At 38.6% G+C, this 21678-nt stretch overlaps 2 protein-coding genes and 1 long non-coding RNA gene across 7 annotated transcripts; 1 reads left to right on the top strand and 2 right to left on the bottom strand.

The window, feature by feature from the left end:
- The first annotated feature begins 3208 nt into the window (after positions 1–3208).
- On the top strand, positions 3209–6713 carry LOC125750819 (uncharacterized). The gene is made up of 3 exons (XR_007400432.1): positions 3209–3416; positions 5129–5207; positions 5601–6713. It is a non-coding gene; the product is annotated as an uncharacterized LOC125750819 (long non-coding RNA).
- Positions 6714–8060: 1347 nt separating this feature from the next.
- Positions 8061–14127, bottom strand: LOC125750818 (uncharacterized protein C8orf48 homolog). 5 transcript variants are annotated; one of them, XM_049029096.1, is made up of 5 exons: positions 14039–14127; positions 13215–13444; positions 11649–11860; positions 10409–10561; positions 8061–9276 (listed from the first exon to the last, which is right to left on the bottom strand). In XM_049029096.1, the coding sequence occupies exons 2-5, from the start codon at positions 13429–13431 to the stop codon at positions 9166–9168; spliced, it is 693 nt and encodes a 230-aa protein (XP_048885053.1). In that variant the 5' UTR covers positions 13432–13444; positions 14039–14127; the 3' UTR covers positions 8061–9165. The 5 variants fall into 5 exon arrangements, with proteins under 5 accessions (XP_048885053.1, XP_048885052.1, XP_048885051.1 ...); XM_049029095.1 differs by lacking the exon at positions 14039–14127 and adding an exon at positions 13892–13996 and having other exon boundaries at positions 13215–13440; XM_049029094.1 differs by lacking the exon at positions 14039–14127 and adding an exon at positions 13892–13995.
- Positions 14128–14573: 446 nt separating this feature from the next.
- On the bottom strand, positions 14574–17617 carry LOC125750817 (ankyrin repeat and SOCS box protein 12-like). The gene is made up of 3 exons (XM_049029090.1): positions 17047–17617; positions 16054–16907; positions 14574–15775 (listed from the first exon to the last, which is right to left on the bottom strand). Exons 2-3 carry the CDS (start codon positions 16868–16870, stop codon positions 15642–15644), a joined length of 951 nt encoding a protein of 316 aa, XP_048885047.1. The 5' UTR covers positions 16871–16907; positions 17047–17617; the 3' UTR covers positions 14574–15641.
- Between the last annotated feature and the right edge of the window lie 4061 nt (positions 17618–21678).

Here is a 21678-nt window from a genome sequence, read left to right as displayed (position 1 = left end):
AATTAAGTGGCACAAAGTCGCTTTTGAATATAAGACGATGAGTTAAGTAATGAGATTTTTTTTTGTCTCTCATCTGATGCATGCAGAATGACAAATTTGAGCACGTCTGTTTTCATTTTATTACTGAAATTTTAGACATACATCTCCCAATAAAAAAACAGATCTTAATGTTTAATGACATTTTAATAGTTTAATACTTCGAATGCTTATACAGAGAAAAAATAATACACCAATGATTACACCAGGAGAGGTGCACATGGGCGGGACACAAAATATTAAGGGGGTGGTTTATGGAGGTAGGGTGGCAGTGGAATCTCATTCACAGAAAATACATCCATCCATCCATCCATCGTATGTAACCGCTATGGGCACAAGGCAGGGAACAACCCAGGATGGGGCGTCAACCCATGACAGATTCACAGAACATGTCAGACCTAATTTAAGGCAATATATAATTGTTCTATAATACTAAGCCTACACAAAGATACTGATTATTGAAATGTATATAGATCTAATGCAGATCATATTGATTTTGTACAGCTTGTTCAGAGCAAATTTACTTGTTATAAGCTTTTATCTTAACAGAAATAGGCATGAAAGGATGCTTTCATTTAGCCTCTTTCGACAAGAAGTCAATAACTAGGGCAAAACTTACTTTAAGGGGGAAATAAAGATCCTTTGCAATCTAGTCTTTTGTTCCCACCCTGGAGTGCAGGTCATTTATAGCTAGATAATCAGAGTGGTGGCTGTTTGCAGGTGTTGCCATAGGAACTGATCCTAAATGTCAGGGGTGCAGTGCTGACCGCAGCCTTACTCACCCAGGACTGTCGTATCAGACACTACGCAATGGAAAGTCGATGGATTACAGAATTGTGCCTTAATTCAAATCTGGGCTGATATATACCCTCAGGCAGTGCTATTTATAGGGCTATTTTTTGAATTTACCTAAATAAAGCCAACTAATTAAAAAGGCTTTGAATAGAGGCCTCCAATGTTAAACTCATCTGTATTTCAAAGTAGTGAAACACTGCAAAGCTTGACACTAATCAGTACATTAACTTCCACTAATGTATTTTACAGCTGTGAAAGTTTTTCTTCTCTTCACTGGACACAGGCCGAGAAAAAAAAGTGGCACTGCCAATTCGGAAATGCTGCAGAAGTTTAGGAAGTATGTCTGGAAGAAACATGACCTGAGATGTTCTAAATGCAAACGGGGACTCCCCAAAGAAGTACGAGATAAAGAAGTGGAAAAACCTGAGAGAAAGAATGTGAAACTTGGCTTTTCTCTCATAAATTCCATAAGTAGCAGCAGATGCTAAGGTTTGGGACGCTGAGATGTAATAATGCAGAAGGGCTTTTGTGAAAGATAGATTTGAATGTAAGATGAACCGCAGAAAACCAAGGGATTAATAAACACAGGTAGCACACAACATATTACCTGTTTTAATATAGAAACAGATCTAGCTCAATCCATTTTTTTTAGAGACCTAAAACAAATACTCCTAGTACCATTTTCCAGTTAACTTCAAAAATATGTCTCACTTTGACTCTTTGCTTTCAGACTACATAACAAAATATCTTGAAAATGCTTGTTTAAATTGACTTTGTTTTCTTTGTGGAGCGATGAACCGAGTGATTTCAAGGTGATGTTTGTGCCATTCGCCTGTAGAGTCGAGACGGATCTGCTTTGCCTTGGGCTACGACCTTTCTAACATGCTTTCCTGCGGTCTGCCCCGCACGCTTCATCTCCATAGCACAGCTGACTGAGCTCTCAGGCTGGTATAACTTCCACCTGTCTGTTCAGCGCTGCTGTCTTTATCATAGAAGATCGTAATATCTGGTGTCTCCTGCATGTTGGAAATGACTCTTTATGAGAACACAGCTGCACTTTTTAAAATGAGCATTTTTCTTTCTTTCTTGGCATACTAGTACAGAAATTTAATTCCAACTTAGTTTATAGTACGAGAAATTAGAGATGAACTGATTGTTGTTCAATAAACAAACATAGAAATACAATGGAAAATTAAGCCTTGAATGTGACAGCAAGGTCAAGACTTCCTCCTAACATACAATTTAAATCATGTTTAATCACTGAAAAGTGTTTCCAAGGCAACAGAATATATAACAAGGCAATAACGACATCATGGCTCAACAGTTGACTGTGTGTAGAATGCCTTTGTCTGTGCTTAGCTTGACATGCTATTATTGCCAGTACAGCTACAGAATCGAGTATCACACACACACACACTGACGTAGTCGTGCAATAATGGAACACAGAGGGGTTCTATTTGTTTTTGCACAGTATAAGCAAGCTTTTGTTCCAAATGAGATATTCGTTAGATATCAATTATGTGGTTTTACTGCAAAAAACAAAAAATAATTATAACAATAAAGAAAAGAAAACAAGCTTTAGAAAACACAGAGCAGGTTCTGCATCTTGCACAAATGATCTGTGGCAACAATTTTACTCTTCCCATGTCGAGCACAACAAATACCTGCTCTCCAAAATTAATTTATTGACGAGGGCCGGAACAAAAGAGCATGTACTCAATTTCCCACACAGACAAGAGCAATGAGCAGTGCTCTGATACCAAGGGAATCGGGGACTTCAGCTGTCCCTGTTTAGATAATCATGTGCTTTAGCAATCACTTTCCCGTATGAAGTATGAGTCAGACCCGGTTTCCCAAATATGCCAAACCTTTTATGTCAGCCACATGTTATTGGTGTGCTGGGTTGTCAAATATTTCACTTGGCGTAATTTCCAATAAGTCAAGCTGAGTCTAAAATTTAAATCTGAAAACAAAGAAAAAAATAACATAACATAGAAATAATGGTGATTAACCAGCATACAGTAGCTACTGAATGCACACATTTTGCTTATGTCTCATACTTTTGCATCTCATTGTGAAATCCTACATGAAATCATACCTTATGATCAAACAATATCATATTACTGCTGTTGGTGTCAGAATAAGAAAAACGTTCATAGGAGAAGGCAGTGGAAAATGGACTTTATACCGTATTTCATTCATGCAGTATTCTATTTTTTCTGGAAAAATATGTGACATTTTACAACTGCAGTGATCAACAGTTCTAACTTTTGTGGCTCAGCTGTGTGTGCTTTCTGAGAGAGAGAGAGAGAGAGAGAGCGAGACAGGGAGGAGGTGGAGGGGTAGAGAGGGAGGGAGGGAGAGACACGGATTGGAGGGAGAGAAAGAGAAAAAGAGGTCTCACTTGTATTTACTGCAGACTGACATTAGGCTTATCGTCAGATAATACACACAAGCTACTTCCCGTGTATAGAAGGAGTAGTTTTTCCCACCCGGATTGACGATTCCTTATTCAATCTATGCAGTTCTTTGGATTAAATGTGTGACATATCTCTCCCTGCACGGCTGGAGTTGCTGCTGCTCAGGTATGTCTCCAGTGCAATTTATTCTCTAAATGAAAAAAGGGGGGAAAAAGATTAAAAACAAAATCTTGAGAACGGAATATTATTTTCTGACTATGAGGATAGAATTTTTGCATCACACTGGGTGGGTAAAGCTTTGAGAAAAGCTTGGAACAAATTAGCCAGGCAATTTAGTTGATTTGAAGGCTTTGTGTTCACCTTATGCTGTCTTGGATGTATTAGGCATGTGCATGAAATCATAGTAATATATTCTGTGGTCAACTTTGAAAGCTAGCAAAATACGTGAAGGACTAAAATAAGATGTATTAGCTATATGCTATTAATTGGCTTTTTGCTAATTAATCCAGCAGTGCTTAATAAATTACAGTTAGAGTGGACTAATCATTTATAATAATTTACTGAGTCTGATGTGCTGAATAAATCTACCGGATTGTGTCTTTTAAAGATGTTTTATATGAACTGCAATTGTCTGGAAACTTTCAAGTATGATACTCACACCATCGATCCATTGAAGTACAATCTGTAAAGCGATTTGTGCATCTTTCTAAAAGTTTTTTTTCTAATTTAATATTATAATCACCAGGACAATATTGAATCAATGATTTTGTGAAGGAATCACCTTCTATTGGAAACCAACTGGTAAAAAAGTAAAGTTCATTTATGGATTTTTTAACTTGCAAGGTGCTGATAACATTTTCATGTAGGAGAAAAAACAGCAATTTTTAATATTCATGTGACTCCATACCTCCATGTATGCTAGAAACCTTAATGTATGGTAAACTTCATATAACATAAAATTTCTTAAAATGTCCTAGAAAAATGTAACAAAGTGAAAGTATTATGTAAGTCGTATGAAAGTCTATCCAAAGCACCACCGTACTTAATGAGCGTGGAAAACAATGGTGCAGGTAGAAAAGTGTTAAAGCAGCTTGTCTTGTGACTGCATTGAATGATTCTGATGAGATGGTCTGCTTATTTGCCCCAGAGTTAAGCACTGAATCTTAACTGCGCAAGTAAATGCTAGGTGTATAATCATTAGCTTCATAAGCTCATAATATACACTGAGAAATACAGACTGCTCACTAACAATGTGAATTATGCCGTTTAATTCAACATCACTGTTATTTCTATATGATAAAGCACTTAAATATTGATATTTTTGATTATTTTTACATAGTACCAGTCTTCTAGTTTTGTACTTAGCAGAACACAGAGTGTTGGCCTACATATTTTGGATGTTAAATAAACTAATATTATTACTAAGGAAACCAGGACAAAACAAATCCCGTCACCTGAAACAAAACAAACAAACAAAACTGAAAGAGAACAAACGCCTGCACCTGCAAACTGTCCAGTTATTAGAAGATTGTTCCCTTATGCGTTTACTGTACATACTGTATTTTAAAATTATCACAGCGTTTATTCATTTTCTTAACGGCAAATTCTTCATAGCTATCTCATGCTGCACTGGCCTAATGACGATCTCTGACCCTTGCTGTATTTTATTAAATGAATAGAACTGTATGATGATGTGGAAGTGAGCCACTTCCATTTCCTGCCATTTGGCTTTCTTCAGTTCAGATACACTGTACAGTATACCCTCCACACAGTGTCAGTAAACATTGTTTTTTAAAATATTATTATTATTTATATATATATATATTATTATTATTTTTTTTTTTTTTTTATTAAAGTCAAGACGATTGCTATTGCAGGTTGAGGAGCTGAACTTCAGTGTCCAAAGACTGTGAGGCAACCCCACTTTCCTATGGAGCCACGCTCACAATCCTACAGGTGCACAGAGAAAGCAGGAAATCTCAGAGCCATTTAAGACTCTTGTATCCTAGGAGAGAGGCAGACAACGATGGGGGGGGGGGAAAGTAGAGAATCGTTCACGTAGAGCACCTGCGACTCCAGGCAAATTTTATTACCCGAGATTTAATAACAGAAAAGCTGAACTGGTGCCAAGACTGAAATCTCATTTGAAGTTCATTTTGCGAATAACGATTTGGCTCTTCCAATAAATACCAGATTAGAGCCACGCAAAGGTTTAAGCATGTAGGGAACAGAGCTGCATTTCACCAAGTGTCACATGACTCGTTTTCGGTTTATCTAAGAGGCATTTCTGTCACCGAGTACAGCTTGCATATAGTACTGATATGTTTTCTTCTTTCTCTGCAATTTCAGTTGCTGCCCTACCCTCAATGAGACCAAAAAAACCAGGTGACCTGTTTTTCCCTTCAACGGTGACTGGTAATGCACAAATGAGCATCCACTCTGCCAACTCGACTGACGTGGCCATGCCAAGCGATCATGACTCTTTCTCCTCCATCATCGCCTTGATGCTGGTGCTGACTCTAGCCTGCTCCATCATAGTTGCATCGCTAGTTACTTTCTACTGCCGTAAATCACAGCTCCAAGACAGGAAACTCAAGAAGGCACAAGAAGAGTATGAGAAGGATCAGGGCAATAACGCCATGGAGCAATGTGGTGGAACGATGGCATTGATCCAGAGTCCGTGAAGAACATCACAGCCTATGAGAAAATGAAAGTAAGAAGGAAGAAAATAACTTCTCTTTCAGGATCTCAGAGTAAGTGCCTCTAAGGATCCCCACACTACTCTACAAGAAAAATGTGTTTCCTTGGACATATGTATATATAACAAAAGACCCGGCACATTGAAGCATTGTTTAAGTGATACATGTGCTTTGTCACGTTGTGTAAATATATCATGTAAAACTGACAATTTACTTCAACAGTGAGCCATGCAGAGGTCTTGTTATATTAAGGATGGATGTTGTGAAATGTAACAGGCGTTCCATATTGAGAGAGTTTCCCTATAATAACAGAAGATCTTCACTCTAAAAACTATACAATCAGCAAATAGAAAACTCCGTGCTCAAATTAACATTACCAGTAATTTAACGGTTGCATTTGGCTTGATAAAAAGAGTGAGTGAACAATAAAATGTGATGAAAACACATTAAAAAGCAAAAATATATATATTTTGTAATGAGCACTAGAGTGATTCAAACAGAAATGAGTCTGGTGGGGTTTTCCAGGTAAATAAAACTGGTGTAGGTACACGTATACTGTAGAACAGTGTAGAAAACTATCATCTTAACCAAATAAGACGCTTGTTTCAACTTAAATGCAAGTGTGGTATGAGTTTTAATTAATGTACTTTATAGTTCTCATTGGCAAACTATACATTATATACTATGTGGGCAACAGCACATCCTGACTTGTCATCATGAAGTAATGAAAAAAAATTGCATTAAATAGTTATGATTCATAGTATTTCAGTGAGTTACCAGACTTCATACTGCAAATGTCAAATGACTCAGTAACAGTATACTTAATGCTGGATCCAATACATCTCTTAAGTGGTCATTTAATTAGTATCCATATTAGAGAGACACTCAAAGTTAAACATGTCAACATGAATCTAAGCAATAATGCTCACCAACGCGACATGGTAATTAAAACTGCCCTAACGCACAAGATCCTGCACCTTAGGTATCCATGGAAGCTCTGCCCCAACTAAATGATTACTCTGTTCATAGACTTCCATTTCGGCTTTTTCCTTTGACCGGTTAATCTCTCCTGTTAACTACAAATTAGCCTCAGTTGTGCAGTAAAGCAGCTTTACTTCCATGTCCAGTACCAGTTACGATTATAGCTAACATTCATGATAATGCTGCAGGGGACGATATGGTACCACTTGTGTAAAAAGCAAACGTCCTACTCATCACAGTACAAATAACAAACATGCTTTTATTTGCTATTTGCACAAGTACAAGTACATTGGAATGCTTCTCTTTATCTCCCCTATTTTGTTCTCCATAGCTATAGCTTGGGGGGGGGGGGGGTCACAGCACAGGGTAATGTGCAGTGCCCCTGGAGCTGGGGGTTAAGGGTCTTGCTCAAGGGCCCGCAGTGATCAAACCAGTGATCTTCTGATCACAAACACAGAGACTTAGGCCACTGAACCAGACACCATACATGAGAGCCATATTGCAGGACAGACATCTTGAGAATCGAGATGTTTCGAAGATCCACAGACTTAGATAAAAGGAGAGCCCAGAGCTCTCGGGGATACTTTCTAAGGCATAAAGTATTTTTAAATGACACACAGTACACATCAGGTCTCCTAGCAACTAAAACATGAATCCTCAGTATTGGCCTTTGTTCATATCAATGAGGGTTCTGTGATTTTATTTTTTCTTTTATCTGAGCCAGATACTCCAAAAGTTTCTTGTTTACTGTAAAAATAAACAAAGCGCTCCCTGTCAAACTTGGCAGGGTTTATGTCTAATCCAAGGCGCTGTGTGGTCAAAGGTAGCAGATGCTAAATGTTTTAAATGAGGCTTAGCCATACTTTAGCCATGTATGTAGATCTCTAAAGCGAACTGGCACTTGTTTCAAACGTAAATCATGTTAACAGTGTAACCATGAATCTTTATTTATTTAGTATAAGCATGTACAAGTATTCACGTAGCGCTTAAGGCCATGATGAAAAAGTGATATTGTACCTGGTAGCGTGTGCAGTGATGTATACACACACACATACATATATATGCACATACCCACATATATAAATATATATTCTCTGCAGATCCTTCCTTCATGAACATGTACAGTGGGTGAATTACCAGTTCTGTTTATTTTCAGAACTTCAGTTACAATTAAATCACATACATTAAGATTCATGATGAGTAAATACTGTCTACGCCACGCATTTTATTATTCTATTGTTCTGTTCTTTGTGGAGTAACTGTAAAGTTAAGCCATATTATTAAGCTCAATGTTTAAAATTTATCTTGATACACTGCGTATTGTACTTTGTTACTTTGTTGTATGAAATCATATGGTGCTTTTCCACTGGCGTACAGGAACCAGGCCGTACACGTGCCATACTGAGGAGAGACACTAGTTACAGTGCAGTTACAGCTTCCTTCGGTTTTCCACTGCAGAAGGGTCGACTGGGTGAAAGTGTTGCCGAGTTTGGAGAGCGACAGCAAAGTAAAACTGAAGAGATGCTTATTTACTGATCATACAGTGAACATCAGGATTTACTATTTGCTAATTCTCTAGCACATCTGCGAAAACTGCCGTGTTCATCATTTAAGTAGATGGTTGGAAATTTTCCAGTTCTGAGTTACCAGGAATAACATATATCATCCATTGTGCACCATACATAATAGTATCACACATCATATATCATGATGATCAATACTACTAATAATGAATAACGTACAGAATATGTGCTTTTTCCTTCAGATAATCCATGTACAGAAGACCGGTATCGCCCTGCATTTCGACCAATCAGATGGTGGTGATGCAACCAACTCAGTTTGGTCATGCTTACAGCCTTACTAGTAAGCAGGGCCGTGTCAGCACAGTTACATATTTTACAGTGGAAAACTGCAAATTTGCAGTGTGGCTTGGTTCTTGGTTGCAGTGGAAAAGCACCTATAGAAATCTCTACAAAAAATTGCTGAACAGCTTTTACTGGTAAAAAGTAAAAAAAAAATGCATCAAATGTGACTATGACATCCACACAATAAAGAGAAAGGCCATAACTGATCAATTGTACTGGTTAAGAACTATTTATTTTCAATGTACTAATCAATTTATCTCATAGTGTGACCTCAATTTCACATTTAGAGTACTAAGAAACTTTGAAAACAGAGACAAAGGCTTTACAATGACTGAACGTCCAAAACAGCTGTGGGGGAAAGTTTCCCGGTCATCTGGGATTCCACCGTTCTCTTGCTCCCAAAGCTCGCCAGATTTTGACTGGGTCATCAGAAGACTTTGGAAGACTTCGTAACAGCTCCCCTACCAGTGAGATTGAGCTCTGGAAGAAACCAATAAAGGTTTAAGATGATTATGTAAAGGACTTCCAGGAAATTTGATTCAAGCAATTATAACCACAGGTATTAAGCTATAATGATGCATAAATACTTGTCACATAAATGAAAAACCACTCAGACTGTGTTATACATGCTAAGACAAAACAATTAATCAGCTACAAGCCATTTTACTTGTTGACCTTTACCAGCAATAAGGATTATAAAAATTATATAAACAGAACCTACAAGTGAAATAATTTATAATCACCATTTGCACAAGTATAATGGAGGCAGTGTGTGGCTCAGTGGACTAAGTATGGGTGAGCGAGACCACAAGGTCGGTAGTTAGAGCCTGGCCTCCCCACATCTGCGGGTCCTTGACTCCCAGCTCCCTGGGTGATGCAACATGTGGCTGCCCTTCACAGCCAGCTTGCTCTCACCTACAGAGAGCAAGCTGGGGGAGATGTAAAGAGAATTTCCCCACAGGGATCAATAATGTATCAGTTTTTATTACCACAGGTATGATGGAATTTGCCTCTTGGACCTGCCCCATCTTGCTCTCCTTAATTTGGGAGTCACAGCACAGGATCAGCCAGCATGCAGGGCCCCTGGGGGGGTTAGGGGCCTTGCTCAGGGGCCCACAGGCATATGGTGATTCTGCCAAAGCTTGAACTAGAGACATTCCAGTCACTGGTACAGACTTAGCCCGCTGAGCCACTCACCCCCCCCCCCCCCCCCAACTTAAAATACATCTATAGCCAATTAGCTACTTACACATTTAAAAGGCAAATGCTTTCAGGAATACCATGATACATGTTTTTCTATTTGTCTTTTTAGATAACTAATCCAAAAGATATGATCACAACATATATAAATATGCAAATCATCCTATTCATACTCGTCTGCCAGCAGGGGGTGCTGGCGTAACCTCTTGACAGAGCTGTTGAGTAAAATGCACAATGCAAATCACATGCAACCAAAATGAAGACTCTCCCGGTCTAACATGTTAAAATAACACCCCCACCCCTCCCCCACAAACAATCAGTGTATTGAAATCAGGGTTAACACTCCCCTGCCTCCCCGAGGCCTACTGAGCTGTACCCAAGTGGTAAAACAGCCCCAGAGCAAAACACTTACGTTATTATAGATGTGCAAGTCCAATTTCTCCTTCATCAGCTGTGACTCTAGTTGGGATGTCTTTGTTCTGATGAAGGTATGAGTTGCTAGTTTAGCCTGTTGGTCCTGACAAGCTCTGCAGTGAGAGGGTGTGTGCATATCCACCCGAGATAACTTTGGGCGCAGCAAAACACCCATGCAGTGTTGGGGGCAGCAAATCCAAAGAAAAACAAAGAAAGAAAGAAACCACAACAGCTTCAGTCAGAATCTCAGTGTTACCATCTTTAAGGAAGAGTGGACTTACACATAAATGTTATTCAGGTTACCGGGGTATTACAAGCCATCCTTGCTTAGCAACAGAGTTCTGTTTCAATAAGCAGGTAATTACACGAAATTGTTGCAAAGTGAAAATCACAGTAGTCTAGGTGTGACCAAGACTGCGCTTCACGCTGCGAAGACCACTGGCTGCAGCCGTCTCATTCAGATGAATCTGTCGTACAGCTACACTGGTATTACTATCACTTTAGCGTCTGATGTTTTTCATTCAGATTTTAGGCGTAAATATGAGCACTGGTCAGGAATTATTTTTTTTAATCGTCGTATTTGCGAATGCTCAGTAACCGAGGCAGCTGCTACAAAGGAGAGGCTGCGATGCAGTTTAGATTACTGCTACGGAACCAAATTTTATCAACCTCTTAAATAAAAATGAGTTGAGTAAAAATTATATTTTTAATAAAATTAGTTTAAATGAGGATATAAAAAATATCCCCTATTTATGACAGAAATTTCAAGACCTACAAAGCATTATTAAATATTACACACTAACATATTTTTATATTCATATTATATAACATATGAAAGCAATAAAACATTTTATCAAATGCATACAGATTAACTCAAAAAAATTACTAATAAACACAAACATGGTTAGACAGACCATTATTGTTTGTCAAAGTATATATTGCATGGAAGTGACAATATTGTTCACACACTAATCATCATCTTGTTGCCTGTGTAACAGTTGATGCTTGCACTCAACACTGGAAATTACAGAATTAAGACGCGATAAGAATGCTTAAAGAGGCTGATGGTAGCACAAACAATTACATGAAGATTAATACATGTGCATACAGAGTACAAAATTACAATTTCCATTTTTTTTAAGTAATTCTTTTGAACCTACTGAGAAAATCATCAGAAGTGTTAGCCCAGAAATTTTGAGGACACATCTCCATGGCAACAAGATTCCAGACTCACATACCTGTTTCAGCCGTGCTGTAAAACTCTTGAGCTTCAGCGTAGCTATAAAGTGCAGAGGGACCGGGCAGCCCTCTGGGTCTGCGGACGGCTCTGGGGCCCTTTGCAGGTGACGTGCAGGTAGACTCCGGTTTGCAGATACTTTAACCCGCCTGATCTTTGCCTGGCAGTATGCTTTCAGAGCTGTGCCCTCTTTAGGAGGCGAACTCCACCTATCTGCCATGAAGGTGTACGATGAAGATTCACCAGTGTCTTCATACCACACTCCCGACTAAGCTCATTTTGAAGCCTTTGAGGATTATATTTAGAAATGTTTCATTCTGAAATGGACTGTCTAAAATATTGAATAAAAATTCCAAGAAGAAGAAAAATTCCATTAATATGACTGTTATTAACTGAAACACGTAACAAGCTTTACTATTAAGAATCACAACAACAAATCATCAAAAAAAAATTGGCATTGGCAGCATATTATTCTACTGGAGGATGTGTGAAGAGGTCCGCTGGATACTCCATGGAATACTTTCACAACAACCGTTGAAAATGATTAGAAAAGCACTCACATTTGAGGTCTACATGCAATCACCATGGGGAAGTTCTCTCATATATACATCAGAAAACAAACTGGGTTGTTGGAATCAGTTCTAGGAATTCCCATGCAATGTATGGTTCGGCAATGGTGTGTGAGTATGCCCTGCGATGGGCTGGCCCCCCATCCTGGGTTGTTCCCTCCTCGTGCCCATTGCTTCCGGGATATGCTCTGGACCCCCCGCGACCCAGTAGGATAAGCGGTTTGGAATATGGATGGATGGATGGATGGATGGATGGATGCCGTGTAGCTGCACGTGCTTTAAATAACACCACACTCAACACTATGTGTAAAAAAAGGATAAAAATCTCTGTGGTCAACACCCGTTGTTAAGCAGCAATATTTCCAACCGAATGTCTGACAAATTAAAAAGACTGAAGAGACTCGATTTTAAGATATGGGGGCATTCTGCAACACGCTAAAATTACATGAGCTTATCACCTAGTGCAGTTGTTATATTGTTTTAAGTTATATTAGAGTGTACCGCACAGCTTCATCCTTTATGGCCCTGTTAAACTGATACTTCCACGAAATCGCTCGTTTCATGACTTTACAGCTGTTTTCATCTCTTGATAATTTACTGCTTTAAACTGAAACAAACTTTAGCTCTTCAAGAAGTCCTAAGAAGTACACCATCATTAAAAGGGTCACCCTAAAAACTAAAATTTACAGAACAATGTTTTAATTAAATATATACACAATGTATGCGTGAATTTACGCGTGATTGCCCAAAGGAAACGGGATTCGGGCGTTACTGCGTAGGACAAAATATAGAAGAAACGGGAACCATGATGCCTGTTAAAAGGTCAGGAACAAATTGTTCAGTCTCATAAGAAAGAGGCAGAAGTGTCGGATGAATGTCACGCTCCTGGTTCGTCACATTTCAAGTATCATCACAGCGAACATGCTGATATGTGAGGAGCAACACTTTAAAAGACTTAAGAAAAATTAGTCATTATTCCGTAGGAGGCAGCTTGATACCTGTTAGGGGACGGAGCGCCACTTCACTTCGGAAGGGCGGGTATGAATCACCGCCACTGTTCTCCTCGGTCTTCCAGGGCTCGGGAGAGCCGAGACCAGGGACACGACCCACATTTGGGGCGGAACCGCCGGGGCTCCCCGACCACGATTCAGAAGCGTCCCTCTCGGCATATGCCGAGGACTCGCTGCTTCCGAAGTACACCGCACTGCTCATCATATTTTCAGACTGTCTTCAATTTGTGGGGGGAAAACACACAAGGAAAAATAGAACATGCTTAAATTCAAATCTCTACAAAAAGTGAAGCTTGCCCAAACCATAAATAGGTTTTCTACCTTGCATAAAACTAAGCTGTATTACCTGGAATATAGGCATAGGTAATCGCTTACAGAAAATCCTAGGGCACATTCCCGCAATTGGTCACTAAAAATGCAACAATACAAACAAAATGCTACCCGCAGTAAAATATACAAGAATTATACTTAGGGATAAATCAAATTATTTCGCTGCTTCCATTCATACTCCACGTGTCTCGGAATAATATGTAACCCAAGGCAAATTACAGAAGTGCATATGTCGTTATTATAGTCTCACTCCAATTAGATCGTCTTGCAACTACCTATACACATGTGTAAAATCCTCCATTTTATTTGAAATAAAATGATTAAAATCAACCTACGATCTGTCTGCACTGTTCTACATAACTTTAAGTAGTAACGCCGGTCGTTTTATAAAGAGGAACCGAACAACCACACGCAGTTTTGCACCATCAAAATAATTCCGTGTTGCACCCCGTTCGCCAAAACCGAGTTCCTATCAGAATTACCAGAGCGCGGGGTAGCGACTATCTTTCTTTGACGGAAGTTATTTTTTCCTTCTCATCACGGTGTGTGGTGTAGATAGTTTCCAGCCATATTAGCAGTGGAGGAGAATTAAAATCAGAGCATTATCTGGTGAATGTTGGTAGACGCAGCGGGGCACGGGGCGTTTATGGCCTGTTCACAGTCGCCTAGGAAGATGAAGGAGATGGCGTTTTAAAACCTTTACTTGTTTAAAAAAAACATATTTGCGTTTCACTAGACTTTGTAGATGTAGAAACAAATATTGTAAAAAGGGCAGTCATTGGGATATTCTCGTTTTAAGATTTATGGTAAGGGGAGTTCCCGATTTAGTAAAGAATGTAAAGAATTTTGCGTGCCCAGATACATGGGGACATGGATTAATGGGATTGTGCTGCTGACTGCTGACAGGTCAGTTCCAAGAAAAGTGTGGGGTTTCTAGAGTGAACGTCTAAATAGAATATCTGACACCCATTTTACATGTAAATGAAAACAGAGACACAAAAATATAGAACGATTATAAGATAATTAGGGGGTATTGTTTATTTGAAGATAATTTATGAAATATCAGTAATGATTCTTCTGCAACTTTACAAATAATCTATATGGATTTTTAATGGCTGGCAAACAGTAAACAATCAGCTACCATTTCATCTGCATTAGCTGGATCAAACCTGGATGTCTATATTCAATGCAGATATATACAACTGTGAAATACCACCGGGCACATCGTACAAATATTTTTTAAAAATGAATTTAATATGTTATCCAATTAATGTCTTAATTATGCCAATTGAATAAGGTATAATCTATTATAAATAATTTCATAATTTGACTAAAATCATCATTTTGGTGTGTAAAACAATTAGAGACATTAATGGTCATATTTTGGTCATTGTGGTCAGTTAACTGCTTTTATTTGTGTACAACATACAATCGCAGACTTTCATTCAGATTTCATTGTATCAATGGATACCTTAGTACAATACATGCTGCTATAAGATAAGGCTATAGAACATTTAAAAAAAATGAATGATGGTCATTTACACAATAGTCCATACATGCATACATCTCCATCCATCCATCCATCTTGAATAACAAAAACGTCTCCAGTGCAGGGTTACAGGGAGCCTGTAGCCTCTCCTTGGAAGCACAGGACAGGCAGGAGACACCCTGGGAGGGACAGCAGTCGATTGTAGGGCACGCGATCCGCACACTGTCACAATCTATTGACATGGATCTATTTGACACAAAAATACTGCAATTCAATGCACAAATGCTTCAAACTGTGTATGTTAGGAAAGCTTTGCTTGGCACATGAAAGTAGATTCATAGAGGAATGGCAGTAAACACGAGGCAAGTCTTTGCTTTCAGCCCCAAACTGCATAGTAATATTTGTTATGCTTCATTGAAAAAAAAACACAATAAATATAACTCATTTAAACAATGTAAAAACTTTTTTTTCCTGTACATTTCTTCTTTTTTTTATAAAAAGATATAGCACGTCAGAAATGCATTTCTAATGTACCCACGATGAAGGCTTCCAAGAATACTTGAGACATTTTTCAATTAAACGTCTTTGGGTGAACCTCATGTAGTGTGTTTCAGATAATTCCTCAGCACTGGGGCGAGATCCAGACAATCAATGGAACACATTTTGTTAGCCATCGGGAGATAGCTGCGGATAGCTAGGCGTGCTTGAGACATCAGCGTTTTGGGGCAGACTGTAAAAAAACGGAAATGTCAATAAACTTCTGAAATTCTGTTTTTTTCAGCTAGAAATATATAATATTTTAGTTTGTATTATTATAGCCATTATCGTTGTATTTTGTATTTATTTTATTTGCTGTTATTGTATAGGCTTGGCTGTTGTAACAACAAAGTACCTACTGACCTATAACCAGAACCACTGACGATATGCACATGCATTGCATGGATTGTGACAGAAGTTAAGTCTGTGATGGAATAAAACATCGATATAATATAAATAAGATGTTCTTACCTCGTTCCTTAAGGAGCAGAACAACAGCTTCATTCTGTTTTGTGGTTTTCTCAATTATGAGAGTGGGCAGGTAGACGTTTGCACCAAAGTCTGTCAAGAGCTGAATGTACTCTACTCCACAGCCGTATCTAAGACACATCTCCAGAACTGTCTTGGGTTGTTTTATCCTTGCAAGCATTTTCTCCTCTCTGCAGTTGTAATTTGGATCTGCGCCATACAGAAGAAGCAGTTTGAAGCAGTCAAGGTGTCCATAAACAGCTGAAAGGTAGAGAGGGCCAGTACAGCCAGAGGCATTGGAAGCCCATTCTGGTACTTTGGGCCTGACGTTAACCTCTGCTCCGTATTGCAGAAGCTCTCTCAAAATATCCACATCTCCTTCACGGGCAGCCATAAGGACCGGAGAACAATTGTTGTACACACTACCATTGGGGTCTGCTCCGGCCTTCAGGAGAGCACTGACACAGTCTATATGTTTCCCGCTGACGGCTGTAAAGAGAGGAGTCTGGGCCTTCACGTCAAGACTGTCCACCTCAGCTCCATGTGAGAGAAGAACCTCCAGGCACCTCACGTGGCCCTGGGATGCGGCGGTCTTCAAGGGTGTCCCCGGGATTCCCCATCCGCTGCGGCTATTGATGAATTTTCTGTACCTCTCCTGGGCCAGCAGCTCAGATAGGAGCTTCTCGTCGTCATTGGCCACAGCTTGATTTAGCTCGCGACATTCTCCATTGTCTGTATCCTCTTCCTCTTTCGGCTGGAGCATAGAGAACATCTTGGAAATGTCCATTAAACTCATGTTTATTGCTTTCTGAAGCACCATTATTCAGAAGAATTTTTCAAAGCTCCATCTACAATTACTGGTGGAAACAAAATCAAGCATAAATATTGTAAAAAAAAAAAAATTGTTCTGGCAATAAATCTTATCTCTTAACTTATTGGAAATGAATTATTCCCCAAGAAACAAAGTAGTCAGACATGCAAATTGAAAGTACTTGCCTTCACAAAAATGACTCACTGAAAACTCCAGCAAGATCCACTTCAACACTGAAGTTGGTATCCCCTTAATTTTTTGCCATGGCATAAAAAAAAGACTTTAAAAGAGGTTTCTCTGTCCGGTAGAACATAAACATGTAAGCTCAGACGAAGTTTGGAGCTAGCTTGAAATTGCACAGCCAGACAGCATGGTTTGGTCATCAGGAGGCTAATTTTAGGTCACAAATGGATCCCCCTTAACTTCCATTCTTGGAGAGCTCGGACAGGGAGAGTATATTTAGACTGCTGATAGGCATGTGTTACTGTCTGTGCATAAATAGGTGACATACTAATCAGAGAAAACGTTTGACCTTTCTGTATGTATCCCCACTATAACACTGACATTTGAGGCCTGTTTCGCAAAGCAAGATTTCTTGCTTAGCCAGATAACTTATCGGATTTAAAGTAGTCTGAGCTAAATGCAAGTGAACAAAGATAAAGTCCATTTAAATTGGTTTACCTTAAATCCAATAAGTTATCCTGCAAATACGAAATCCTGCTACGTGAAACAGGCCAGTGAGCTGTTTGATACGCTTAGATTTTTCCCAATGAATAACATGAGGAAGAACATGAGGTAAATAAATAGCTCATAGTGTATGAGTTTGTGAGTGTGATTCTGTTCCCTGTGATGGACTGGCATCCCGTCCTGGATGTTCCTTGCCTCATGCCCTGGGGCCTGTACTACGAAGCGGGGTTACTGGCTTATCAGGGTAACTTGTTGGATTTAAGGTAGTCTGGACAAAATGTAAGTGAACCAATATGAAGTCCATTTAAACTGTGGTACCTTAAATCTGACAAGTTACCCCGATAAGCCAATAAGCCCGCTCCATAGTACAGGCCACTGAGCAGCCTGGGATCGACTCCAAGCTTACGGTGACCCTGAACTGGATAAGCGGTTACGGAGGATGATTGAATAGATGAATGTTTTTTTTTCCCAGTACATGTATAAAAATTAGAATAACAAAGGCACAGTACAATGCATTTACCAAAACAGACATGTGACTCACAATTTAGTGTCATTGTGTCACGATGCCCTGATTGCTGCTGTATCGTTTGCTACATTGTATCTGCAGCTACCATGCTTGCAAGAATAGCAGAATGACACTTCACTGCTAATCTTCTTGTCTACTTTGGGGTCTAAAGGTTCTTGTCTTTGACTACAGTCACTGTAGCTGTTCCAAGCCTGGCTCATATTTTTCTTAAACAAGAATACAGAATTTACACAAGGGGGCCCAAAGGAATTTTAAGAACAACATGACAATTCTGGTTCAATATTAGCTCTATAGCTATGGTCAGTGCTTCATAATAGTTACTATTATTATTAATATTATTAGATATTAACCCAATCTAAGCACTGGCGTTTTCTTGGTTAGTCAATGGCTTTTTTATGGTTCGGCTGCCATTTTTAATTTCTGTGCAAACAAGAAAGGTTTCTGAGATTTAATGACTGGCTTTAAACTTATTTTTATAGATGTATTCCTTTTGTGGGAAATGAAACAAAAGTATGCTGGAGTTATAACAGATACATGAAAGACAGGGATTAAGCAACCATAAGGCTTAATGTTTGAAAAAAAGCTTTACGTGCATAAATAACAGTAGGCTTTTTAGCACCCATCCTGTTGTCCTTATAGACACAATTATCTATATCATTGTCAGTCTTTTTTATGTGATATTGGAGAACAGATTTGCCTGTGATTTATCAACATTTATCTCTCCCCATTGTTTTATGTGCTAAACTAAACAGCTAACTCTCGAAGCGTCATTACCTCTTAAATAACTCAACTGCAACTAGACTGGAGACCATCCAGGCTAGTCTGATCACATTATGGACCGACTAATTGGATTTTGTGGCAGCAAAGCTGCCTGATACAGAGAACTGTACCGTTATTCACTCACTGTCATGAAATTTTGTAAAATCTTCTTTGCTGGAATTACAGTTTTTTAAATTCACAGTAGGGATGTTAAAGGGCACATAGTCTTGTATGGTATGCAAGTGCAATATTATTTTATGGTATTGAAGTCCATAGTAGCTTAAATTCAGCAGAAAATTTATTGAAATTCTCAGATGTTTTCAGTGGCATAAACTAAATAAGCAATGAAAAATATTAACATTATATAATACAAATGAATGCTGAATGCTAAGTAATTGGTCTACATAAATATTTAAGTATTTTTATCTACATGATTTAAATTTTAAAGACTTGCCCTGCCAAAGCGCTTTTCCACTATAACACCAACTTATCTTGGACCCAGAGTTTAATTGCACCAAGCGAAATGTTCTAATTTCTAATACATAAAATACATTAGGGTAATGTTATTATGGAACCAGCCATTCTATTGATGTTCCTTTGAAAATACTATAATGGCTAAATATCACACAAGTATGCTGTTTAAGGAGAGTATATACCTGCCATTGTCCCCTTTAATAAAATACAGTACAATACTGCTGGTTTATCAGACTTTTCTAATAGTCACAAGAGTTACTGTGCCTGTCAGAAACAATTGGTTTGATGCTAATTTGCTGTCAGGCAATCATACACAAAATACAAAAAATAGTGCGTAGGCAGAACACAGTGGTTGGACCAAGCAATTACAGACCATTCAAAAAATCATTCACAAACATATTTCTTTTTTCCATTTATTTTGCTTTTGTAACCTTTATCCATGTTATTTTTGCCCGAGGTAGTCAAATTATGTCGCTTGTACTTTGGCAAATTACCCATCTAAATTGGAGAGTTTATAAATAAATACCCTTGTCGTCCAGAATTTGTTACAAAGCTACACGACGCCGGGGCTCAAGCTAAAGTTACAAAAGTAAGAACCATAAGATGCCTCATGTTTATTTTGTTCCATTTGTTAACACCTGATCGAAAAAAAAATTAATTTGAAACAAATTTAAATGTGTATAGCATTATGATATGCTGGGTATTGCGAGAGGGGAAGATGGGGGATGGTTTGGCCTGGTACGCGGGATGGGTGGGATGCTAAAGCCTTATCAGCTGTTGGCTAATTGTGCTTATGGGAGGGGGGGGGGGCTTGTTAAAGGATACCAAGGATTTTCAGACCCACAGATGTTTGGGGAATGTAGAATTATCTTACCTGTTTCAAGACCCTTAGTGTTGGATTGACTGCAGATTGCTGCATTTACGAAACAGCATCATTTTCACCATTATCTATTAGCTCCACTAGAGCAGAGAGCCATCCGTGTCCTTTCTCACCTTGAAAAGGCATCTATCTTGGGGATGGTTGTCATACACTCTCCTTTCTTCTCCTGAATCTCCATGACCTCTACAACATTAATATGCAAGGTAATGCTTTACATTAACTGAACTTTTATAATACGGTTATAATGCATTCTTAGAAAATTCAATGCACCTTCTTAATGCATTCATAACGAATCCATAGAACATTCATAGGCATTCATAAACAGCATGTAAGTGTACAACCCCAACATACCTTAAGTATACTTTAACACCATAATATACCAACAACCACTTTAATAGCAAATATTATATGATTACACGATGATGTTAATTATTATTATTATTATCATGTAATGTTATGTGCATATAAGTATATTATCCATCCATCCATCCATTTTCCAAACCGCTTGTCCTTCTGGGTTGCGGGGGTCCGGAGCCTATCCCAGAAGCTATGGGCACAAGGCAGGGGACAACCCAGGACGGGGGGCCAGCCCATCACAGGACAATAAGTATACTAACACTGTTAAAGTATGCCTGGACGTTTAGGTATACTTACATACTATTTATGAATGTTTTATGAATGCATAATGAAGGTGCACTGAATATATTATGCATGCATTATTAACGCATTACAAAGGTGCAATTAATGTAAAGCGTTACCATTTAGAGAAGGACGGCTCCATCCCTCAAAAGCAGAGACAATTCCTCTGCAACGTTATGTGCATTAATGATTATTATCCAGAATGGGAAAGTTGTCATATATTTCTAAGTAGTGACAGCACAGAGAACTGTATGCACTGAGGCCAGCACTGAGGGTCAACTCACACCGTTGCGTGTGCAATATCACCCTCTGTTGGAAAGAAACATTTAAACGACTGGTGAGAAAAATGCCTTTCTGTGGTCGGACCTGCTCTCCTCAGACCATTTGGTGTCACTCTTCACCAGTAATTGATCAAGGTCAGAAGGGAAAAGATGCAAATACAGTCTGTGTTCTTGTAGTTTATTTGCATTATTCTTAGCTTATTTGAGAAAATGCATTATAATGTTTGATACAGTATAAGCATTAAGGATTTTGGTAGTACATTTTAAAGGTATCTATAATGCATTGTAGAGGAGAGCTTCATAATACACATGACTATAATATGTCATGCCTTTTTGTAAATATTTATAACCATGTTTTAATGCTTCATGGATGCATTGATATTCTTTATGAATGTGTTTATAAATGACCAAAAACATGGCCTTAAGTAAAGTGTTACTTACCTTTTTAATAGACTGCTATTTATCTCTGATAGAACATTTTTATTGTGAAAAATACTATGTAACTGAAATTCATTTGATCAGCATGCCAGTTTGGAATGTAGAATTACATTAATTACAAAAGGATCCAGCT

The sequence above is a fragment of the Brienomyrus brachyistius genome, chromosome 10 (genome assembly GCF_023856365.1).
Source record: "Brienomyrus brachyistius isolate T26 chromosome 10, BBRACH_0.4, whole genome shotgun sequence".
NCBI lineage: Eukaryota > Metazoa > Chordata > Actinopteri > Osteoglossiformes > Mormyridae > Brienomyrus > Brienomyrus brachyistius.
Note: the sequence above shows the minus strand (reverse complement) of the source record. Positions and strands in the feature narration are given on the sequence as shown.

Excerpts from the sequence above, each read along its gene's own strand:
- LOC125750818 (XM_049029091.1), bottom strand. The coding sequence starts at position 13,620 with ATGTGCCCTAGGATTTTCTGTAAGCGATTACCTATGCCTATATTCCAG. Across the intron at positions 11,861-13,214 it reads GGCGCTCCGTCCCCTAACAG|ATAGGTGGAGTTCGCCTCCT; the intron begins GTATCAAGCTGC and ends CCTTCATGGCAG. Across the intron at positions 10,562-11,648 it reads TTACAGCACGGCTGAAACAG|TTATCTCGGGTGGATATGCA; the intron begins GTATGTGAGTCT and ends CTGCGCCCAAAG.
- LOC125750817 (XM_049029090.1), bottom strand. The coding sequence starts at position 16,870 with ATGGTGCTTCAGAAAGCAATAAACATGAGTTTAATGGACATTTCCAAG. Across the intron at positions 15,776-16,053 it reads TCTGCTCCTTAAGGAACGAG|TCTGCCCCAAAACGCTGATG; the intron begins GTAAGAACATCT and ends GTTTTTTTACAG.